The following is a 16,207-nucleotide window of genomic DNA, read 5'->3' as shown; positions in this document are numbered from 1 at the left end:
TCTAGGGACTTCCCTAGTGGGACAGTGGTTAGGAATCTGCCTGCCAATGCAGGGGACACAGGTTTGAGCCCTGGTCTGGAAAGATCCCACATGCTGTGGAGCAGCAGCTAAGCCCCTGCACCACAACTACTGAGCCTGCACTCTAGAGCCCACGAGCCACAACTACTGAGCCCACATGCCACAACTACTGAAGCCCATGCACCTAGAGTCCGTGCTCCGCGACAAGAGAAGCCAAGCAATAAGAAGCCCACGCACCAAAATGAAGAGGAGCTCCCGCTCACCACAACTAGAGAAAACCCATGCACAGCAACAAAGACCCAATGCAGCCAAAAATAAATAAATAAATTTATTTTTTTAAAAAAAGAAAGAAAAGAAACTTCTATATTGTTTTCCAAAGGGGTTGTGCCATTTTATATTTCCACCAGCAATACATGAGACTTCCAGTTGCTCTAGAGCCTGTGAAACACTTAGTATTGTCACTCTTTCAAATTTAGCCATGCTAATGGCCATGAAGTGTTGGCTCACTGTCATTGAATTTGAATTTCACTGGTGACCTTTTTTGAATGTTGTTTCACGTGTGTTACTGGTCATTCATATATCTTTTTGTCACATTTCCAAACATTTTACTCATTTTTTAAAAATTGTACTATTTGTCTTATAATAAATCTGTAAGAGCTGTTTGTATATTTTGGATATAAGTCATTTTCAGATATAAGTTTTGCAAATACTTTCTCTCACACTGTAGCTTGCTTTTTTCATTTTCTTAACAGTATCTTTCAAAGAACAGAAGGTCACAAATATTTTCTCCTATTTTTCCTTCAAGAAATCCTATAGCTTTGGTTCTAACACTTACATCTATGAATCATTTGAAGTATTTTTTGTTTGTTTGCTTTTGTTGTGGGGTAAGGGTTTAGATTCCTTTTTTTCCATATTGATGCCTAGTTTTCTCACACAGTTTCTTGACAAGGCTATCTTGAATAACTTCTGCACCATCCTCAAAAATCAATTGAGCTTCTATGTATGGGTCTATTTCAAGACTGTATTATGATTCACTTATCTATGTTGATGCTAAGACCATCCAAAATAAGTAGAAGGAGAAAATAATGACAAATCAGAAAACCAACAATGAGAAAATGGATAACCAGTAGAAAAAATTTTGAAATCAAATGCTGGTTATTTGAAAAGTTCAATAAAATTAATCCCCTCATTAGGATACAGGAAAGAAAACACAAATTACTAATATCGGGGCAACAAGGGGACATCAGGACAGAGCCTACAGACATTAAAAGGATGATAAAGCAATATTACAAACTAACATTATGCCAATACATTCAACAACTTAGATGAAATGGACAAATATCTTGAAAGCTACAAATTACCAAAATTGCCTCAAGAAGAAATGTGAATAGCTCTATACCAATTAAACAAAATTTAATTTCTAATTTCTGATCTTCCCAAAATATAACCCTAAGCCCAGATGCCATCACTGGTGAATTCTATTAAACATTTAAGGAACAATACTATTTCTATACAAACTCTTTCAGGAAATAGAAGAGAAGGAAACCCTTCCCAAGTTAATTCATTACACCGTTACCAAAGCCAGACAAAGGCATTATAAGCAAAGAAAACTACAGGAAATATCTCTCACCACACAGATGCAAAATCCTTAAAAAGATAGTACACCAGACTAAGTGGGGTTCACCCTATGACTTTAAGGTTGGTTTAACTTTCAAAAAGCAATCGATGTAATTCTCCATAATTAAAGAAGAAAAGATATAAATCATAAGATCATCTCAAAAAATATAGAAGTACTTGAGAAAATCTAACATGCATTTATCATAAAAACTCTCATCAAATGAGGAAAAGAAGGAAACTTCTTCATTCTGACAAAGGCCTTCTATGAAAAACCTACAACCGATATAATTCTTACATGAGGAAAGGCACCCCCTAAGATCAGGAACAAAGCAAGGGTGTTCACTCTCACATTTTCTATTCAATGTTGTACTGGAAGTTCTTGTCAGTACAAAAAAAGCAAGAAAAAAATAATTAAAAGATATTCAGATTGTAAATGAAGAAATGAACCTATCCTTCTTTGCAGACAACATGACTTTTTATGTAAAAAAATCCTAAAAAAAAAAAATCTATTAGAACTAGTAAATGAGTTTTCGCAAGAATATAGGATACAAGGTCAACATATAAAAATTAATTGTAGGGGCTTCCCTGGTGGCGCAGTGGTTAAGAATCTGCCTGCCAACGCAGGGGACGCGGGTTCGTGCCCCGGTCCGGGAAGATCCCACATGCCGCGAGAGTGTCTTGGCCCGTGAGCCATGGCTGCTGGGCCTGTGCGTCCGGAGCCTGTGCTTCGCAACGGGAGAGGCCACAACAGTGAGAGGCCTGCGTACCGCCAAAAAAAAAAAAAATTTAATTGTATTTCTACACTAGCAATGAACAATTGGAAAATGAATTTGAACAGCAATAAAATTTACAACAGCATCAAAAAACATGAAACATGTGGGGACAGATTAATCAATACACAAGCAAGACCTGTATATTATAGCATATGGTTTTAAAGCTAAATGCTAAGTGATATATAAATATAGTGAGCCCACCATATCTATGGGTTCTGCATCTGTGGATTCAACCAACCACAGACTGAAAATATCCATGAAAAAATAATTCCAGAAAGTTCCAAAAAGCAAAACTTGAAATTGCCATGGGCTGGCAGCTATTTACAAAGCGTTTACATTGTATTAGTTATTATAAATAAGCGAGAGATGATTTAAAGTATATGGGAGAATGTGTGTAGGTTACATGCAAATACTATGCAATTTTATATTAAGGGTTTGAGCACCCCCAGATTTTGGTATCCTCAGGGGGTCCTGGAACCAATTCATGGATACCAAGGGACAAGTGTACTGAGCCCTAGAGTAGGATTCTTTATTAAGGAAAAGAATTCACCATAAAGGCAATTCTTTGAATTCAATCCAAGGGGGGACTTTAGTTACCACAGTGACAATAAGCCATGATCGTAAGGTGATCTTGCCTACATGGTTGTCTCAGAGAACAGTAGTAGTCTCATAATCTACACAGTATGTAAAATTTCAAGCCACAACTATGAGCTAGTAAAATAAATGTACTACTGAAACTCAGTCTGCTAATGCTCCTTACCCTCGTAATTCCTTTCTTTGTGTTCTATCATCAACTGACAAATTTGGAAGTAAAATTTGCCAAGAAATAGAAGTCATGAGGAAGGCTTTCTCTTTGAAACACTGTAACTAAAGAATACATCCTTCTGGTTTTTAACAATTGTGTTAGATGAAAAACATTCTCCCAAAGGTAATATGGCTCTTATTAAACCATGTTCACATTTTTAAAGCACTTAACTACAAAGGCCTGTTTGAAAATGGATGTTTTTCTCAAAGGCAAAAATCCTTATTATAGGAACCCTTGCTTTAAGCAACTGAAACATTAAAAAGTGACAATTTTCTTTACAACAGGTACCATTAAAGATTATTTTAAATAGGTTTTCCAGTAAATTTTAAAGTTATGTAAAGAGTCAATTAAAATTTTGCTCCTCAGGAATATATGTATCACATAAAATATACAACCAACATATTAATATCCTAGTATGTGTCAGTGCTTCATACAGATGATCTTTTAAAACTGTTATCTATTCCCTGACTTCAGACTATACTACAAAGCTACAGTAATCAAGACAGTATGGTACTGGCACAAAAACAGAAATATAGATCAATGGAACAGGACAGAAAGCCCAGAGATAAACCCACGCACATATGGTCACCTTACTTTTGATAAAGGAGGCAAGAATATACAATGAAGAAAACACAGCCTCTTCAATAAGTGGTGCTGGGAAAACTGGACAGGTACATGTAAAAGAATGAAATTAGAACACTCCCTAACACCGTACACAAAAATAAACTCAAAATGGATTAAAGACCTAAATGTAAGGCCAGACACTATCAAACTCTTAGAGGAAAATATAGGCAGAACACTTATCACAGCAAGATCCTTTTTGACCCACCTCCTAGAGAAATGGAAATAAAAACAAAAATAAACAAATGGGACCTAATGAAACTTAAAAGCTTTTCACAGCAAAGGAAACCATAAAGAAGATGAAAAGACAACCCTCAGAACGGGAGAAAATATTTGCAAATGAAGCAACTGACAAAGGATTCATCTCCAAAATTTACAAGCAGCTCATGCAGCTCAATATCAAAAAAACAAACAACCCAATCCAAAAATGGGCAGAAGACATAAATAGACATTTCTCCGAAGAAGATATACAGATTGCCAACAAACACATGAAAGGATGCTCAACATCATTAATCATTAGAGAAATGCAAATCAAAACTGCAGTGAGATATCACCTCACACCAGTCAGAATGGCCATCATCAAAAAATCTACAAACAATAAATGCTGGAGAGGGTGTGGACAAAAGGGAACGTTCTTGCACTGTTGGTGGGAATGTAAATTGATACAGCCACTACAAAGAACAGTATGGAGGTTCCTTAAAAATAGAACTACCATATGACCCAGCAATCCCACTACTGGGCATACACCCTGAGAAAACCATAATTCAAAAACAGTCATGTACCACAATGTTCATTGCAGCTCTATTTACAGTAGCCAGGACATGGAAGCAACCTAAGTGTCCATCGACAGATGAATGGATGAAGAAGATGTGGCACATGTATACAATGGACTATTACTCAGCCATAAAAGGAAATGAAATTGAGTTATTTGTAGTGAGGTGGATGGACCTAGACTCTGTCATACAGAGTGAAGTAAGTTGAAAGAGAAAAACAAATTCCATATGCTTACACATATATATGGAATCTAAAAAAAAAAAGGAAAAAAAATGGTCATGAAGAACCCAGGGGCAGGATGGGAATAAAGACACAGACCTACTAGAGAATGGACTTGAGGACACAGGGAGGGGGAAGGGCAAGCTGGGACAAAGTGAGAGAGTGGCATGGACATGTATACACTATCAAATGTAAAACTGATAGCTAATGGGAAGCAGCCGCATAGCACAGGGAGATCAGGTCGGTGCTCTGTGACCACCTTGAGGGGTGGGATAGGGACGGTGGGAGTGAGATGCAAGAGGGAGGGCATATGAGGATATATGTATATGTATAGCTGATTCATTTTGTTATAAAGCAGAAACTAACACACCATTGTAAAAAAAAAATAATAATAATAACAACATTTTTTTTAAAAAGATGGCGCTCCAGTCATCTGAAGGCTTGACTGGGGCTGAGGATCAAAAAAAAAAAAAAAAACCACTGTAGCTATACTCAAAGTGTCAGTAATAACCCAATAAAGAAACTAAGGCTCAGAATGGTTGTGACTAGCTCAAAATTATACAGGATTTCAGACCACATATCTGGACTTCTTTTCATTTCATAAAACAAGGAAGAACCAATCAATCAAATGTTTATTACAAACCTCTGCAATCCTTTTCTATTTAAAAATTCTACTCTTGCATCTCAACATTATTTTTCTCTTTTTAAAACTGATTTTATTCCTCATTTACCTAGCACTGTTCCCATTTCAACTGAATTTCTAATCAATTTTCAACAACAGAAAAATATTCTGTTTTAAATGAGCTGAAATTTACCTCTGCCCCCCAAAAAATCAAAAGCCTCACTTAAAAGTAGGAAACTTTCTAATATACATGTGCATACTAGCAAAAATAAATTTACTACTGCATTTCCCTGCAAAAAAAAAAAAAATGAGGCCAAGAAACATGTCAGTTAACTAAATAAAAACAGGCATGACAAGAGAGTTGAACAACAAAAATTCTCACTGAAGAAGGTTTAAATCATTATTTATATGTAACCAAAACAATATAAACAAAAATTACTATAAGCAAATAGAAGTTTCACTTTATATTTCCTTCTAAAACATTAAAAGGTACATTTCCTTGGCACCTCACAAAAGAAAAAAAACACAACTTTTCCACAAGATTCACTGAGCTCATTTACATTTTTCATAATGACATAATTTGAGTTTTTTAGAAGTGAGAACACAAACCCAAAAGAAAAAAAGCACTATCATGCAAGACAATTCGCAGCAACAACCCAATAATCCAGATACCTAATCTAGCAATATCAAGAACTCAGAAAGAAAAAATACATTTCTGAGCAATGGAACTCAGAACATGCATTCATCTGATTCCTCAAGAAGTCCTCTTGAAATCTAGTTCTCTTAATTTAGATATAATTCCGGTAAGTTTGGCTACCAGGTCAGAAGAAGCAAATCAAAAGATGAGAAAGTGCTGCCAGCAGTAATAACAAAAAGTAAGCAAAAATACAGTTGAATGGAAAAAAATCTGTTAAAAAATACACTACTTCAAGACTTACTGTAAAGCTACAGCACTCAACATAGTATGGTATTGGCTAAGGAACAGACAAATAGATCAATGGACAGAATAGAGAGCCCAGAAATAGACCCACATAAATATATATAGTCAGCTGATCTCTGACAAAGAAGCAAAGGCAATACAAGGGAGCAAAGATAAGTCTTTTTAACAAATGGTGCTAAAACAACTGAACATCCACATGTAAAAAAATGAATCTAGACACAGAACTTACACCATTCACCGTTCAAAAATAACCAAAATGGATAAGACACCTGAACGTAAAACACAAAATTACAAAGTTCCTAGAAGATAACATAGGAGAAAATCTAGATGACCCTGGGTTTGGCAATGATGTTTTAGATATAATACCATAAGCACAATACATGAAAGAAATAATTGATGAGTTGGACTTCATTAAAACTTCCACTCTGCAAAAGACACCATCGAGAGAATAAAAAGATAAGCCACAGGCTGGAAGAATATATTTGCAAAACACATCTCATAAGAAACTGTTATCCAAAATAGACAAAGAACTCTTAAAATTCAACAATAAGAAAACAAACAAATTGATTAAAATGGGCCAAAGACCTTAATAGGCACCTCACCAAAGAAGATACGCAGATGACAAATAAGCATATGAAAAGATGCTCCATATCATATGTCATCAGGAAATTCAAATTAAAACGAGGTAACACTACACACCTATTAGAATGGTATAAATCCAGAACACTAACAATACCAAATGTTGGTGAGAATGTTGAGCAACAAGAATTCTCATTCATCGGTAGTGGGAATGCAAAATGGTATAGCATTTTGGAAGACAATTTGGGGGCTTCTTACAAAACTAAACACACTCATACCACATGATCCAGCAACAGAGCTCCTTGGTATTTACACAAAGGAGTTGAAAACTTATGTTTATACAAAACCTACACAAGGTTGTTTATAGCAGCTTTAGTCATAATTGCCAAAACTTGGAAGCAATGAAGAGGTCCTTCAGTAGGTGAATGGATAAATAATCTGTGTTATCTCCAGACAATGGAATATTACTCAGCACTAAAAGAAATGAGCTATCAAGCAATTAAAAATCATGGAGGAAACTTAACTGCATATTACTAAGTGAAAGAAGCCAATCTGAAAAGGCTACATACTGTATGATTCCAACTATATGGCATCTGGAAAAGGCAGAACTATGGAGACAGGAAAAAGACTAGTGGTTGTCAGGGGCTGGAGAGAGGGAGGGATTAGGTGAAGCATAGAGGACGCTTAGAAAGTGAAACTACTCTGTAGGACACTATAATGGTAAATACATGTCATTATAAATTTGTCCAAACCCAGATAATATACAACACCAAGAGTGAACGTTAAAGTAAACTGTGGACTCTAGGCAATAATGATGTGTCAGTGTAGGTTCATCAATGATAACAAATGTACCACTCCGGCGTGATAATATGATAGTGAGCACGTGTGGGGACAAGGGTAAAAGAGAAACCTCTGTACCTTCTGCCTAATTTTGCTGTGAATTTAAAACAGCTCTAAAAATAATGTTATTTTTAAAAATACACTACTATTCAAATGAATTTTCTCTAAACTTTTTAAAAATATACATACTAACATTCTCCAAATGATCTTGAAGGTGTCACTATATAATAGTAATCGTACAAAAATTATGATACTGAAATATCAAGAAAACATCAATTAGGTTTATCATACTTTGTTTCAAAGAGCAAGGAATTGTATAATACATTTTTAAACTGTTAAAATGTAATCATAAAACGTAAATACATGTTTTTAAACTGTTAAAAAGCTGTTTGGGAGACTTAAAGAGTAGGCCTCAGGATTGTAGCAATTAGCTGGAAATTATATGAAACACACCACAGAATGATAACACAGAAAGAAGGCATTTTTGTAACACCATAATTCTGTGATTACTTCTCTCCCACTCTGAAAGCTTACCATTTAGGGGCTTGAAATATCATTTTTCTATGGAACACAGATTTTTCTTAACACTTACAAAGCAACTGGCAACTTATTCCTCAAATCCTGGTCTTTTTATTCATGAATACTCAATAATATTTAAAAATAAAAGACCATTTTATTTCAAGACACTTACTAAAGAGAAATACATTTCTCTTATTTACTTAATTTCAAATCACTTCAATTAAGACATAAAGGGAAAAAAAGTAATCCAAAGGAAGATTATAAAATGAGGTTCAAAGAATTTGACAAAAAAAAAGCCTTTAAAAAGATATTAAAAAGATACTTGATGAGACACAATTAAAAATAACAATTCAACCTGACAGTACTAAAGAATGCTTCCATTAAAGCAGACCAAGGAAATCCACATCTGTCACATGCAGCTTTATTGAGATTTCATCTTGATCAGTGACTTCAGGAGGTATATGAAAGGTGTACAAATGAATCACTACATCTGCCTTCTGAACAGAAATCACCTAATTAAGATCAATAGACACACACCACAGGAATAAAGATGATAAATTCTACAATGTGATTTTACACTATTCCTCCATAATATTATGTTAAGGGACAACGTTTTCTTTTCGAATCTGATACAGTGTCCATCTCCACAAAGGAAAAATACATATAAACCTGCACAAATGTTCCTCTGACCAAATTCTCTATTTTGAAAAGTTCATGTGAGTAGCAAGTCCTTGAATGCACAAGAGTGAATGAATGAATAAGGCGGCTTTAAAAGTAACAACCAAAGTTCAGATGAAAGGAAGAAATTATATATACACAAATTAAAATCAGCACTAAAAGGTCACACTTTCACTGTTCTTTTTTCTTAATCTCTTCCTGATTCCTCACAAAGCCAAGTGCTCTAAACTCAAAACACCACTAAATATTCCATGTTCACAGCCATCTCAAACTTACAGAATACTTTAACTCTTTGGCACTCAAACTCACTCTACAATTTTAAAAAAAAGGAAATCACGTAATCTGTCAAATAAATGTTCTATTTTTACCCATCTACTCCCAAGTTCTACATCAAAACTGAGAAGCAGGGCTTTTACAAATGAGAGAAAGTAAGGATTAAAGCTTTTGTTCTTTGCAGTACTTGCCAAATAAATAATTTTTTGTTTTCTTCCTGAAAGAAGAGTAAAAAGAGATTATTACAATAGTTAAATGCCATTTCCCAAGCTCTGAAGGCTTTTCCTAACAAGGACAAACATATCAGATTTATTTTGCCCTTTCTACAAATAGAATGCTGTTACATTTACCATTGTTCGGATAAAGAACACCAGGCCAGAAGGAAGTCGTGACTTCATGGCTCACAATAAAATGGTGGTGAACCTTTGTTAGTTGTTATAAAACAGTCTTAACAACTACCATGAAATGAAAATTTCTCACAGACACTGTTCATATAAACACAGATGTGCCTGGTTTTAACAGAAGAGACAATCCTGAAAGTTGTTTATCTACCCAATCATATTTTAAATCTAACAGGAAAGTTTGCTATTGAAACACACTTGCCCAAATGCCACCTGAAATGTAAATACTACTGACTTTTCTTAAAGAAAGGCAAACCTACATTTTCAGGTATTTCAAACACCTGAAAAAATACCATGAGCCTACTATCAGGTAAGCTGTCAGGGGAAGATGCCAAGTGCTATTTAGTTCTGACTGAGATGCAGAAGCAGGGAAACACAGTGGGCAGCAGATAGGTCTGGGGAGAATGGTTAGAGAAGAAGCTAAGACTAGGAGTTAGAGGTTGGATTAGATGACTTCTAAGGTTCTGGACAAATCGTGATTGTATTGTAAGGTACATCTGAGCAGTGACAGTGGATAAGTACCGATCAGTTTACATTCCTGTCTATTCTCCCTTATAAGAAAGATGTTAGATATAGAATCTAAAAGCATAAAATTAAGTTATTAGACTTCCTGTGATATAAAAACCGACCATGGCTTAAGACTTAGGAATAATCTATTGTAAACACAACCTAGAACTGATTTTTTTAGAAACACACAAAAGTAATTTGATGGGAAAGAATATGATATCATAAAAAGAATATCTCAATCCCTATCTCACATCATACAAAAAAATGAATTCTAGATGGCAGAAGAAAACACAAAATGTTCTCATTACAAGGGGTAAAGATTTCTTAGGATTTAAAAAGTAGTAATCATAAAAGAAAAATTTGATAAATTAGACTTCATAAATATTTACAACTTTTGCTCATCAATTGTCAACACTAGGAAAATGACTAGACAAGCCACAGACTAGAAGACGATGTCCACAGAGCATGTATTTGCCAAAGGACTTATATCCAGAATATATAAAGAATTCCTCCAAATCCACAATAAAACGATGTACACAACACAAAAGAAGACATACAAGTGGTCAATAAGCACATGAAAAGTGCTCACAATCGTTAGTCACAGTAAAATACAATACCACTACATAAATTCACCAGAATGGCTAGAATGAAAAAGACCGACAACACCAAATGTTGTCAAGAATGTGAAACAAACAGAACTCTCATTCACTGCTGGTAGAAACAGAAAATGGTATGAATGTTTTGGGGAACTGATTGACAGGTTCCTATAAAGTTAGTACCTACAATATGACCCAACAATTCCAATCTTAGGTATTTACCCAAAAGAACTGAAAACATATGTGTGCTGGAAGATTTGCAAGGATGCCATAGCAGTTTTATTCATAATAGCAAAATACTGTTAATAATCAAAATGCTCATCAACGTTAGGATGGATAAACAATTTGTGGTACATTCATATTTATGCAATGGAATACTACTCCGTTGCACAGGAACAAACCCTAATCAACTTAGATGAATCTCATACATATTAGACTGAACAAAATAAGTCATATGATTTCATTTATAAGAATCAGAGTCAGCAAAACTAAACCTATGGTGATAGAAATCAGATCAACAGTTGCTTTTGTAGACACTGAGGAACAGCAAGAGGGAAGTCTAAGGAGTGAATAGTGTTCTAAATCTTGGTAGACTTGTGGGTTATACAGCTGTATACATTTATTAATACTAATAAGTTATACACTCAAACGTTGTGCACTTTACTCAATGTATATTTTACTTGAGTCAATTTATTTATTTATTTATTTATTTATTTATTTATATTTTTGGCTGTGTTGGGTCTTCGTTGCCGTACGCAGGCTTTCTCTAGTTGTGGCAAGCGAGGGCTATTCTTCATTGTGGTGCACGGGCTTAGTTGCTCCACGGCATGTGGGATCTTCCCAGACCAGGGCTTGAACCTGTGTCCCCTGCATTGGCAGGCGGATTCCTAACCACTGCACCACCAGGGAAGTCCTACTTGAGTCAATTTTAAAAAGGACTCTTCAATAAAATAAGAATTACAAATATCGCAATTCTAGTAAGCTTGCATTAACACAGTGTTATCAGTTACCAATTCTGAAACTACATTCTGAGTGTCCTAGGCTTCTAAAAATGAGTAAATATACTAGAGTAGTGGTAGCCAGATTTCTCAATGTTGGCAAAGGAAGATATAAACATAGAAAAGGGAAGGGAATTACAAATATGAAAAGGAGGGGATCCTACTTTGTGCTGTTAGACTGAAATTAGAAGTATCAGTATAAACTCATAGTTTTTAATAGATATATATTAACATATGTGTATAAGTGCATACACATGTGTAGGCGTATCTGTACGTGTACATAAATGTGTGTTGTATATACACACAAATGAGTATATATGTGTATATTCACACACACAGACATGTACACATTTCCTAGTTCTGCTACAGAAAGACCTTAGAAACAATAACATACTAGGAGCAATAAATACACCTAGTGTTACAAAATCTTGGTTTCTACATACCATTATCCAATAAAGGAACCAGGGCTTCTTAGAAAAATGTTGTATCTGGGCTAGAGCCAAGAAACTATAAGATAAGCCTGGAACAACTTGTTGCACAAGACAAGAAAGAAGTTTTCCAAGAATCATGAGAACATGCCAAAGGAACAGCTAAACAGCTTGAGAGAGCAACCAGTAGCCAAATCTGGGACAATCTGAGCATCAAAATAATGATATAAATAATGATAGTAATGGACTATAATACATCCAGTTAAGAATCCATGAGTCCATGAGTCCATACTGATGTAAGTCAATAAATAAGGGAAGAAGGGAAAGCTTTTGCCTACACTAGAATGAAACTAGTAAATTCATAAGGAATGATGGAGTTAGAAAATCATCAATTGATATTAAATCTAGTGGGTAAAAATTTGATGAGAAACAACATATTTACATAATCTCAAAAACTGACTTAGAAAATATTTTCTAACTACAAAGGGAAAGTAAGAAATTTTAAGTGGAGAAACTTAGCAGTCACTACCCTAAGCAAGTGATCAAAGCTACTTGGAACCAAGTGACATGTGCCTTCTGACATGATGCACTGAGAACACATCACTTCTATGATACTTGTGCTAAAACTGGATACCCAAATATAGTCATGAAGAAATATCAGACAGCTTCAAACACAGGACATGCTACAAAACAACCCGTACTCTACAAAAATATTAATTTCATGAACCATAAAGAAAGGCAAGGAACTGTACCAGATGAAAGGAAACAAAAGAGATAGGACGATTAGGTGAAATATGTGATCCTGGATTGGATCCTGGACCAGGAAAAAAAAAGCTATAAGAAACCCTGTGCAGTTGATATTTTACCCTTTTTATAAATAAGGAACCCTCTTAAAAAGGTTAAATAATAGCTAGTACAAAGTAAACAGTACCTGTAAGATATGTATTCTCAGTATTTAATGTATTAGGCAGGTGGCTACCTCCCTGGACAGCTGTATCAAAGAGTTATAGTCTCAATCAAAAACCTTTACACACATTAAATGCAGTTAAAATTAAGTATTCTCTCATATTCTTTAATAGAAATAATTAAATGGATCACCCTAAGTGTATCAAAGTTGAACATTTCAAGTAAAATAAAAAAGATATAGTGAATATAAGGATATCTGTCATTCATGTATTTTAAAGCAACTTACTTTAAAAGACTTACTAAATGTAAATGAAAGTAAACTCTAGTTAGATGTGATAAATAAAAATTACAATAGAAGCGACTGTAACCTGCAAAAACTAAACCATAATAACAAATAAAAACCCACACTATTAGCGTACTGAGTTCAAACTTCCATACTTACGAAAGGTACACGTACCTTTTCCTAAATGTGTGTTTATGCTCATATATCTAGCTGTTCCTGTAAGGCTCTTATGTTCTCTGTATGGTATGTGTTTCTTTGTCTCTGGATCAATATATTCCTTTGCCAAACCAAAATCTATAATATGAATAACTTGCTGGGTTTTGTTTCCTGGTCGTCCTATTAAGAAGTTCTCAGGCTTCACATCTCTGTATATCAAGTTCTTTGAATGGACATACTCCATGCGAGAAATCTTGATTCAAAAAAAAAAAAAAAGATACATTTTATTTTAGGCTTTGACTAGCATAAAATAGTATGATAGAGGCAAGACAATTTTTACAATGAAAACAACATTAAGAAGAAAAAATCAGAAATTGTTTGAACCCTTTAAAAGAAACATGATATCACGCAATAGTTTCTTAAATATATGTCCAATTATGATTAAATATCTTTGCTTTTTATTATTTTGGGCACTTATATAGGAAAGTGCTTGAATTTTATGAATTCCTTTCTTATCAGGAAGCCTGATTAAATCAACACTTTCAGATGATGCTACCTTATAGAATTAAAAAGCTTTACTAATACAAAATCTTGAACTCAAAAATATAAACAGATATATTCACAAAGTTGCAATTTAGTCTTCCTTATCTGTTCAATAATGGAGAAAATTTTATAATTACACTAAAGAAACTTAAAGAGTCTAGACTGTTAAATAAAAGAATTAACAGAGCACTTTGTTATCTTTTTTATAACTTGTTTACTTTTTTCCTTAGGTATGAAACATTTAAAAAGATCTTGAGACTAGAAAACTTTGGAATCCAACTCTAATAATAATATAATACATTTTTATTCATTGCTTTACACATTCTCAAATAATGTTTATTGTATAAACTGCCAGAAAACAGAACATTACAAATAATAAAAGTGCTTCATTTAATGATATTCATGGTTGACAATACAATGTAAGTGAACACAGTCACTCAAGCCATTTTAGTTTGTTAACAAATTTTGGATCATATAACATATACTATTCTATGACCTACAGTTCTCATTAACAATATATTATGAGCATTTTCCAGGTCATGAAACATTCTTTTAATATACACTTTTTAGTGGCTGCATATTATTTTATAGCTATTAATAATTTATCCAACTAACACTGTTATTTCTGTGCATTCGGGTTGTTTCCCACTTTATTATAGACGTCTTTGCACAACAAGCTTTAAGTACATCTGAATACTTCCATTGGATAAATCTGTAGAAGTAATGAGTCAACAGATAAAAACAATTTTAAGACTTCTGCAGCATACACTTACTGGCATTTATTTCAAAACTGCCTTAAAATTATCCTCTTATTTCCCCATAGGCTCCCTGAAATTTAAATGATTTATAAGACTTTCTCATTAGTTTGTTTCTTCTTTTTCTAGGCCATTTTAATTTATTACCAAGATTAAAAACCCATCTTTCTGAGGGTTCTCTTCTCTAAGTATTCATTTTCGACCTGAAAAGAGTGCTGGAAACAACTTAATTCCCAAACTGAGCATTCTGACCTTAAAGTAGTAAGATATTAATTTTTTCATACAAATAAAATACACCTGATTCAGTTATTTTAAGTTACAGTCATCCTAAAAGGACAATGATACGAAAAGCAGACATTTTTATTAGGTCAAATGCTGTGGAAGATAATGTCACAAAACTTTAAACTTTCAGTGTAAATTAGTGACCAAATGAACCACACAATTGTTCAAACAGCTTCAAAACATCCTGCTTTACTTACCAGTTGGATAGCTATCATGAGAACCGTTTTAAGAGAAAATGTTCTGTCACACAAATCAAACAAATCTTCCAAACTAGGTCCCAGCAGTTCCAGCACCATAGCGTTGTATTTCCCACAAGGGCCAAAATAGTAAACTTGAGGTATACCATCTGGAGGAAAAGAATAACAATAAACAATTTTTTAATAATTTTGTAGCTTCAAGAACTGCAGCAGTATTTTTATGTTTTCCATACAAACAATAAACTTCTCCTGACCCAGCCTCCACCCTCCCTATACCTTCTCCTTCACGTTCACAGAGTAGCCTGGTTACACTTCTACTGAACCTGCATTACTGAACTACATTATAAACAGTGCTTCATTGTTGGTCTCCACCAACCTCACTATAGAAAGGAACTGTGCCCTTGAGACTTGTATTTCCATGGCCTACAGAAATGCTTGGCACATAGGAAAGATCTTATTTTTATTGAACAAAGGAGTTACTGCACTCTTTCATAACCCTGTGGTAGGCATAATGCTAAGTTCAACCCCCAAGATTTCCATCCTCTGGTGTACACAACCCATATAATCCTTTCCCCACAAGTGTGGGCAAGATTCCCAGATTTCACTCTTGTCATTAGATTATGTTATATGGCAAAGGTAACAAAATTAAGATCCCTGTTAGTGGAGGTTAAATTAATCAAAAGGGAGATTATTCTGTTGGGCATGACTTAATCAGGTAAGATGTTTAAAAAGCAAGTCTAGAAGTCAGAGATAATCAAAGCAGCAGAGCAGTTCTCCTGTTGACCTTAAAGACACAAACTACTATGTTGTGGAAGAGGGCCACATGCCAGGAAATGGTGGGCAGGCCCCAGGAACTGAGAGCCTCATCACACAGCCA

At 34.5% G+C, this 16,207-nt stretch overlaps 1 protein-coding gene across 4 annotated transcripts in view; it reads right to left on the bottom strand.

The window, feature by feature from the left end:
- The window catches only part of CSNK1G3 (casein kinase 1 gamma 3), a 129,114-nt gene that overhangs the window by 35,836 nt on the left and 77,071 nt on the right, over positions 1-16,207 (bottom strand). For all 4 annotated transcript variants that reach the window (XM_082652114.1, XM_082652116.1, XM_082652115.1 and 1 more), the window contains exons 5-6: positions 15,331-15,479; positions 13,572-13,806 (exon numbers count right to left, since the gene is read on the bottom strand). In XM_082652114.1, the coding sequence (XP_082508240.1) occupies positions 13,572-13,806; positions 15,331-15,479 (384 nt within the window). The remainder of the gene's footprint in view (positions 1-13,571; positions 13,807-15,330; positions 15,480-16,207) is intronic.

Source organism: Grampus griseus, assembly GCF_964374135.1.
Source record: "Grampus griseus genome assembly, chromosome: 3".
Taxonomy (NCBI): domain Eukaryota; kingdom Metazoa; phylum Chordata; class Mammalia; order Artiodactyla; family Delphinidae; genus Grampus; species Grampus griseus.
This window is presented reverse-complemented; position numbering and strand designations above follow the sequence as displayed.